The sequence below is a fragment of the Scyliorhinus torazame genome, chromosome 3 (assembly GCF_047496885.1).
Source record: "Scyliorhinus torazame isolate Kashiwa2021f chromosome 3, sScyTor2.1, whole genome shotgun sequence".
Lineage (NCBI taxonomy): Eukaryota > Metazoa > Chordata > Chondrichthyes > Carcharhiniformes > Scyliorhinidae > Scyliorhinus > Scyliorhinus torazame.
This window is the reverse complement of record NC_092709.1, coordinates 224,625,982-224,634,740: the sequence shown is the minus strand read 5'-3', so window position 1 is coordinate 224,634,740 and position 8,759 is coordinate 224,625,982. Positions and strand designations below refer to the sequence as shown.

The following is an 8,759-nucleotide window of genomic DNA, read 5'->3' as shown; positions in this document are numbered from 1 at the left end:
TTTGTAACAAAGGCCTCAGCCTCCTCCGAAGTGTTGAAGAAGTAGTTCTTTGACTCAAAGGTAACCTGCAACCTTACCGGGTACATTACTCCAAACCGCACTCCACTCTTGTACATAGTGTTTTAGTCTTATTGAAGGCCACCCGCCTCGTCGCAAGCTCCACTCCGACATCTTGATAGCTTCCAACAAGGAGGGTGGCATGGTGACACAGTGGTTATCACTGCTGCCTCACGCCACTGAGGTCCCAGGTTCGATCCCAGCCCCGGGTCACTGACCGTGTGGAGTTTGCACATTCTCCGTGTGTGTGCGTGGGTCTCACCCCCACAACCCAAAGATGTGCAGGGTAAATGGATTGGCCATGTTGAATTGCCCCTTAATTGGAAACAAAAGAATTGGGCATTTTAAATTTTAAAAAAATTCTAATGAGGCTCCCTTCCCACCTCCATTCATGGTTCACCTTCGTCCACTTCAAGGCTCGCTCCTTCTCCTGGAAACTATAGAATCTGACGATAACTGCTCGTGGTGGCTCATTCACCCAAGGTTTCTGCTGGAGCATTCGATGGGCCAATCCGTCTTCCCCCATCATCTTACTGAATACAGCACCAGGGACGTGGGTCCAACTGTGTGAAGTTTGCACAATCTCCCATGTCTGCATGGTTTTCCTCCGGTTGCTCCAATTTCTTCCCACAGTCACAAAGATGTGCAGGTTAGGTGGATTGCCCATGATCAATGCGCGGGGTTAATGCAATGGGGGGGGAGCGGGGGGGTGGATTGGGTCTAGGTAGGGTGCTCTTTCATAGGGTCGGTGCAGACTCAATGGGCCAAATGGCATTCTTCAGCACTGTAGGGATACTATAGATTAAATGGAATAAAGGAATCTCGCATGTTTGGCTTTGAGTGCTAATATTTGCATTGTGCTCATAAAGGAAAAGAGTACACAGTGACAGGAATAAGACACTGCAGTGACCCACTTGCACTCTATACAATGTGGTGGCCTCTTCTCTCAGTTATTTCTATGTGCTTCTCTCTTTGGATTGGGATTGGATTTATTGTCACGTGTATCATGGTACATTGAAAAGTATTGTTCTGCATACAGTCCAAACATAGGACATAAGATAAATATACACCTTTGTGATTTCAGAGGAGGTGGAGGTAGCCTGCTCATGTCTCTGCCTACAGCTTAAACACACACTGCAGTTGTACTCATCATGCCCATGGGAGCAACTCCAAGGCTGGCTGTTAAAGCCGAATCATTTTGGAGACACTGGATCACCTGGCCGTGCTGTAAAGATGCTCCCTCTACAGGAGGGGCCAAGAAAGCTGAAGATTATAATGGTGCCCCATTATAATGGCACACTCATCATTCTCGGTGATATCCTCCACGCTTGGCTGATGTTCTGGAGGTCTGGATGGAGGTACAAGCTTGGGCACAGCTGGTATTCCCTCTGGCCATCCCTGTGTCATAAACACCAGTCAAGGTCATGTGCTGTGCTTGCATCCTGTATGTCAATGAGCTGTTCCTCCATGCACTCAAAAGTGCTGCCGCATATGGCTTTCCATGAGTTTGGTCACTCTCACAATGGGGGGTGGGGGGCTCATAAGCTCAAAGCCCTGAGCCATTGTGATACACATGAGCAAGATGGAATTCTCCATTTTCTGTCCATGACTCCCCACTACTTCAGGGAACTCTGACAGATGGATGCACATCTGCACCTTCTCCTGCTCACTGGTGCTGTGCTTATCATCCAGTAACACTCCATCTAATGCTGCATTAGAACCCACCATTGATGAACCTTTGCTTTCCTTCATGACTCCATACCTCTTTTCATAACCTGCCATTAATTAAAGGAGCAAGTGCCAATATTTACATTGTGCTCATGTGATTGCATCTTCATTGGTGGACAGTGTGCTTGTATGGTGAAATGGTGCTTCTTCTGAGCTCTGCTGTTTCTGCTCTTAGCCCAGTGATGGTGAGGGAGTTGGTCTCCTTGCATCAATGTCTACAAGTATGGGAGACATAAGAAGAATCTGCCTCTGCAGTGCTGAGGCTTTCTAATGCAATTCGGTATTCCATGTGTTGTCAGATGGTTGGTTTGCAAGGCTTCCCCTTAATGAGCAGATTGCTGCTCTGATCACTATCTCCACCATTGATACTGAAGTAAAAAAACTCACCACTATTCTTAAAATTCCCCCTATGCCAAAAAGGGTCAAGATATTCTAAATGTTGAACAAGGTTTCTCACTCCCTGACTCCTATGCAGACTTAAGAAGGTGCTATTCGGGTCAAACTAGTGTTTCAAGTTATCCCCCGGTGTAACCTATATCTTCATAGAAGATTCTATCTACTTCCACTTAGTAGCTTTGATCCTGGGTCCCGCGTTGCTAAGTAAGTAAAGTAGACTTTGTAATAACCACTGTTTCAGGTTAAAACTTTGTTATTTTATTGTTATTTTTTCTTTTAAAAGATAAAATCACTGTCTTTACAGAAAAGTAAAAAGATCTTGCTTCTGAATTCTCCTGGTCAGTTGATCAAACCTTCAGATCTACCTTGACAATCTCTCTTCTTTATCTTTTGGTTTTCTCCTGAGGGATTCGCTGTTCTGCTCGGTTTTCGTGTTCTATCCGTCCCATGACCGTGGGCAGCTATGTGAGCTGATTCTGCTGTCAGAATTTCAGGGTTTATATTGTCCTTTTAGGTGTCCAAGTGATTACATGACCTTATTGAAAGTAACTCTCTTTCGCTGGCAAGTTGCTTCATGGCCTTATTGAAAGTAACTTACTTTCGCTGGCAGGTTGCTTCATTGTCTAATGCAACCTTTAGTTACAGACCCTAGTCACATTTAGTCTTTGAACTATCAGGTTCTGCTTGACAGGTAATAAATTTGGTTGGCAGGTAATCAATTTGGTTCCTGCTTCGTCAGCAAATGTTCTGCTATCAAACCCTAGTGTTATCTTTTTAACCTCAATATTTGACCATAACCTGTGCTCAGTGAAGCAGCTCGCCTGTGCATCTCTGCATTCAACTGGTGTCAGTATATCACACATGTATTCTAACCTTATCTAAATTGGGACGTAAATTCTGACCCTTCTAAGTCGACTACTTGGTAAAAAGGTTTAACTTCTAAAAATGTGTAAACTATAAAATGTAAATTAAAATATAAATGTACTATAATTGTAACTAAAACCCTTTGCTACCTTGTAACTACCACTTCATTTGTTATCAAAACGTAATTCACTAAAGCTTCTTTTCAGGAAAGGAGTTGTCTCAGGCTTCTTGTATTCCAAATTGCTTGTCCTGCTGTTAACCCTTCGTGGGACTTTTTCCCTTACATTAAAATCTCAGGTTTTTCCAGATTTCCATGGTTCAAATGACATATTTTCCCATTTTCCTTTACAATACTCATCGTCACAGCTGACTTCCTCATGGTTCATGATCTTGGCTATTTCCATGGTTCCTTCTTCAATTACTGTAATCATTTGAAGTGTTCAAACCACGTGAGGAGGGGTGAATTGAATCCTTCATTCTCCTACTTCAAGTTTGACCATAATGGAGTTTTTTTTTTGTGAATTTAGATTGGATGTGCTTCACAGATTCTGTAAGAGTCCCTCTATTTACATTTTGAGTTTATGAAGAATTATTCTGACACGTTTCCTTGGAGTAAACGAAGAACAAGATAAGTTTATTGAAACCATTTCCTGCACTAAAACAAACTAGGTAAATCTGAACCAGCATTCATATGGTCACAAAAATTTGTCAGGGCCCACACCCACCCACCAGTACAGATGGCAGAGTAAGTGGATAGGCTTATAGGATTTTTCTAAACAATTCATGAAAAATAAAGCAAAGGGGTATGTGGTCTTGCAGTTTCTTGACAGGTTTTGATACGTTGTTGTCGTTTTGTTCAGCTCCCTTTCTGGCTGTAGTTGTACGGCACAACACTTTCAAGAGAGAGGGAGAAAGACAGAGAGGGCACACAGCTTCAATAGTACAACATTGTTCTCTCTCCTGCTTGGCAAGGGGGAGGGGGGTGTAGGCTTCAAATACCTCGCTGGTGTATATTCCATAAAAAAATGTATTAATTCATGACTTCTGCAGTTATTGTTTCAGAACAGGTAATTGCATTTTAATGTCGCCTCTCAGAAACATTTGAAAATTCTCAGGATGGTGTGGATTGGCAGGGGATGAGGTCTTTCATGTTCCATAGTGGGTTAAGTGTCTGTTCTCATCCCATTTGGTGGAATGCTAAATGCAGCAGTTTGGGCAGTTTTGTCACTGTCTCTAGAGCTCCCAGTTTTTTTTAACACAGCCAGAAAAAGAAAAATTAGAAATTGTATCTTCAAACAGCACATAGTCGTAAAAGATCAAAAACCCATCCACAAGTCTGGACCTTCTCCTAGGCATTATGAGCATGTTTCTCCTGCAAGGACAAAAGAGACTATGTTAAGTACTCTATGGCTAATGTGAGCTGCTCCCAATTCATTTTGAGTCTACAGGTTACAATACTAATAGGCCTTCAAGCATTGGCCTGGGCATGGGTGCTCCCATGCTCAAGAGACGTATGCACCTTGAGGCTCCTCAGCAGGTGTGGCCTCCTCTTGCCACCCTCTGGGAAAAGAACCTGTCTCCTCCCGCTTATGCTCCGTAAGAGGACCTCTAGATCCACATTAGTAAACTGAAGGATTGCTCAGCCCCTTTATTCCTCTGGCTCTTTTGTGGAATTACAAATTCCTCATAGCATAATTCCTACCAAGCGGAAATTAGAACACATAAATGGCAGCGACATTAATGGCTGCTGTAGTCGGTATAAACTAGGCCTACACTTGAGCAGTTTCATCTCAATTTAAGTTCCTGTGGTCTCTGGTTGGTTGCCAAACCCATCTCCATGCCAATGAAAGGGCACACCATTAAACTCAGGGCCGATTGCTTCTCCCCACCTTCAAAGGAAAAATCTTTCCCACAGCCTCTGTTCTTAATGTAAAGTCCAGTATGAATTTCATCTGAGTAAAGTAATGTAACTTTGTTTTTGAAAATTATGTGCAGAAAAGCTACTGTATGGAAACTGAAGAAAATAATCGTTAACTGAACAGTAGTGAGGCAAATTAGGTACATTGCATATGTCCAAGTAGCACTTTGCAAATTTAGCAGCGTCGCTAATCTCGGAATAAATAGCAACTCGAGGCCCAGGTTTTTAAACAAAATTAATTTATGGGATGTGGACGGCGCTGGCTAGACCAGCATTTATTGACCATCTCTAGTTGCCTTTGAGAAGGTGATGATGAGCTGCCTTCTTCAATCACTGCAGTCCATGTGGTGTAGGTACACCCACAGTGCTGTAAGGGAGGGAGTTCCAGGATTTTGAGCCAGTGAAGGTACAGCGATATATTTCCAAGTCAGGATGATGAGTGACTTGGAGAGGAACCTCCAGGTGTTAGTGTTCCCAGGTATCTTGTCCTTCTATATGGTGTTGGTCATGGCTTTGGAAGGTGCTGCTTAAGGAACTTTGGTGATTGTAGATGTTAAACATGGCTGTTGCTGTTCGATGGTGTAGAGGGATTGAATGATTGTAGAAGGAGGGGCAATCAAACGGGCTCCTTTTGTCCTGGATGGTGTTAAGGGTATTTGGCAAAGACTGAAACCTTCAAGTAAAACTTTAAAGGAAGCATTAAATAATTCAATGGACAAATGCAATAAGTATGATGTTGTAAATAATTTTTGATTTGTTCTGTTTAAACCCTGAGTTTAGATATTAACAATTTTGGTTAGCAAGAAAAGAATGGATGACAAACAATCAGAAAACTAATTATGGAAACCTGGGGCGGGATTCTCCCCTACCCGGCGGGGCGGGGGTTCCGGAGGGATGGAGTGGCGTGAACCACTCCGGAGTCGGGCTACCCCAAAGGTGCGGATTCCTCCGCACATTTAGGGGCTAGGCCCGCATGTTTAGGGGCTAGGCCCGCCCCGGAGTGGTTGGCGCCCCGCCGGCTGGTGTGGAAGGCCTTTGGCGCCACGCCAGCCGGGGCCGAAGGGACTCCGCCGGCCGGCGGGAGTCCGCGCATGCGCGGGAGCATCAGTGGCTGCTGACGTCATCCCCGCGCATGCGCAGCAGGGGGGGGGTCACCTATGTGTCGGCCATTGTGGAGACCTACACAGTTGACGCGTAGTTAATGAGTGCCCCCACGGCACAGGCCCGCCCGCGGATCGGTGGGCCCCGATCGCGGGCCAGGCCACCGTGGGGGCACCCCCCCAGGGACCAGATCGCTCCGCACCCCCCCCAGGACCCCGGAGCCCGCTCACGCCACCAGGTCCTGCCGGTAAGGGACCTGATTCAATTCACTCCGGCAGGTCTGGCATAGCAGCAGTGGGACTTCGGGCCATCGTGGGCCGGAGAATCGCCGGAGGGGGGGAGGGGGGGGGGGGGGGGGGGCGCCGACCGGCGTGGCGCGATTCCCGCCCCCGCCGAATCTCCGGTGCCGGTTGGAGAATCCCACCCCTAATATACAAATTGCATCTCAAGTGAATATATACCAGCTGTAAACTATGTTACACATTAACCATGAACTCTGGAGTAGGCCATCACAGTACCACCTACAAAACTAACACATATGCATACACTTTCAATAAAACACTCATCCATGTACTAAATTTAATATATAACAGATTTGTGTCTTAAAGTGCCTTATAGCCAATATTGTATTGGAGGAAACATGACAGAAAATCTGCACACACCACATGCAGGATTTAGGGATAAATATTGGCTAGGATGCTGGGGATAACTCACCAGCTCTTATGGGATCTCTTACATCCACCCAAGTAGGGAGGTAGGAACATAGAAGATAGGAGCAGGAGTAGGCCATTTGGCCCTTCACATCTGCCCTCCCATTCATTATGATCATCCAACTCAGTAACTGGTTCCCGTTCCCCCCCCCCCCCCACTCCCCCATGTCCTTTGATCCCTTTAGCCCCAAGAGCGAAATCTAACTCCTTCTTGAAAACATACGGCCTCAACTGCTTTCTGTGGTAGAAAATTCCACAGACTCATCACTCTTTGGGTGAAGATATTTCTCCTCATCCCAGTCCTAAATGGTTTCCCCCGTATCTTTAGATTGTGACCTCTGGTTCTGGACACTCCCATCATCGGGAACATCCTTCTTGCATCTACTGTGCTAGCCTTGTTAGAATTTTATAGGTTTCTATGAGAGCCCCTCTCATTCTTCTAAACTCCAGTGAATATAAACATATCCTAACCGACTCCTATGTCAGTCCTGCCGTCCCAGGAATCAGTCAGTCGCTGCACTCCCTCTGTAGCAAGAATATCCTTCCTCTGATAAGGAGACCAAAACTGCACACAATGTTCCCGGAGTGGTCTCAACAAGGCCCTGTATAATTACATGAAGATATCCCTGCTCCTGTACTTAAATCCTCTTGCTACGAAGGCCAACATACCATTTGCCTTCTTTACCGCCTGCTGCATCTGCATGCTTATTTTTAGCGACTGGTATACAAGGACACCAAGGTCTTATTGCACATTTCCTTCTTTCAATCTATGGCCATTCAGATAACGATCTGCCGTCCTGTCTTTGCTACCAAAGTGGATAACCCCACATTTATCCACATCACACTGTAATTGTCATGCATTTGCCCACTCACTCAACTTGTGCAAATCACAATGAAGCGCCTCTGCACTCACCGCACAGCTCATCCTCCCACCCAGCTTTGTGTCATCTGTAAATTTGGAGATGTTACATTTTATTCCCTCATCCAAATCATTAATATATGTTGCGACCAGCTGGGGTTCCAGCACCGATCCCTGCAGTACCCCACTAGTCACAGCCTGCCATTACGACTCTTTGTTTCCTGTCTGCCAGCCAGTTTTCAATCCATCTCAATACTTTAACCCCAATCCTATGCGCTTTAATTGTGCATGCTAATCTCTTATAAGGGACCTTTTCAAATACTTCTGAAAGTCCAAATCAACCGCATTTACTGTTTCCCCTCCGATAACTGTACTAGTTACATCCTTGAAGATCCGGTAGATTTGTCAAGCATGATTTCTCTTTTGTAAATCCACGCTGACTCCATCTGATCATGCCACTGAATTCCAAATGCCCTTCTATAAAATCTTTGATAATGGCTCCTAGAATTTTCTCCACTACCGACATCAGGTTTATAATTCTGTTTTCTCTCTACCTCCCTTTTTAAACACTGGGGTTACATTAGCTACTCTCTAATTTGTATTAACTATTCCAAAGTTTATAAAATCTTGGAAGATGACCACCAATGCATCCACAATTTCTAGGGACACTTCCTTAAGTATTCTGGGATGTAGATTATCAGACCCTGGGGATTTATCAGCCATCAATCCCAATTTCCTCAGTACCTTTTCTCTACTAAAACTGATCTCCTTCAGTTTGTCACTCTCACTAAACCCTGTGTTACCCAACATTTGTGGTAAGTTATTTGTGTCCTCCTTTGCGAAAACAGAATCAAAGTATCTAACTTTGTTGGTCAGCCATTTCTTTGTCCCCTTTATAAAATCCACTGTTTTTGACATTTGTCTTCACCAATCTTTTTTTCTTTACATACCTATAGAAGCTTTTACAATCAATTTTTATGTTCCCCACAACTTTACTCTCATACCCTATTTTCCTCTTATAATCAATCCTCCTTTGCTGAATTCTAAACTTCTCCCAATCCTCAGATCTGCCGTTTTCTTCTGACCAATTTGTATGCCTCTTTCTTGGATCTAATACTATCTCTAA

At 44.6% G+C, this 8,759-nt stretch overlaps 1 protein-coding gene across 1 annotated transcript in view; it reads right to left on the bottom strand.

Moving 5' to 3' along the window:
- Positions 1-3,635: 3,635 nt before the first annotated feature.
- srek1ip1 (SREK1-interacting protein 1) overlaps positions 3,636-8,759 on the bottom strand; it is a 66,169-nt gene continuing 61,045 nt past the window's right edge. Inside the window, exon 7 of the mRNA XM_072496937.1 lies at positions 3,636-4,417. Within this exon, the coding sequence (XP_072353038.1) occupies positions 4,394-4,417 (24 nt within the window). The 3' untranslated portion in view covers positions 3,636-4,393. The remainder of the gene's footprint in view (positions 4,418-8,759) is intronic.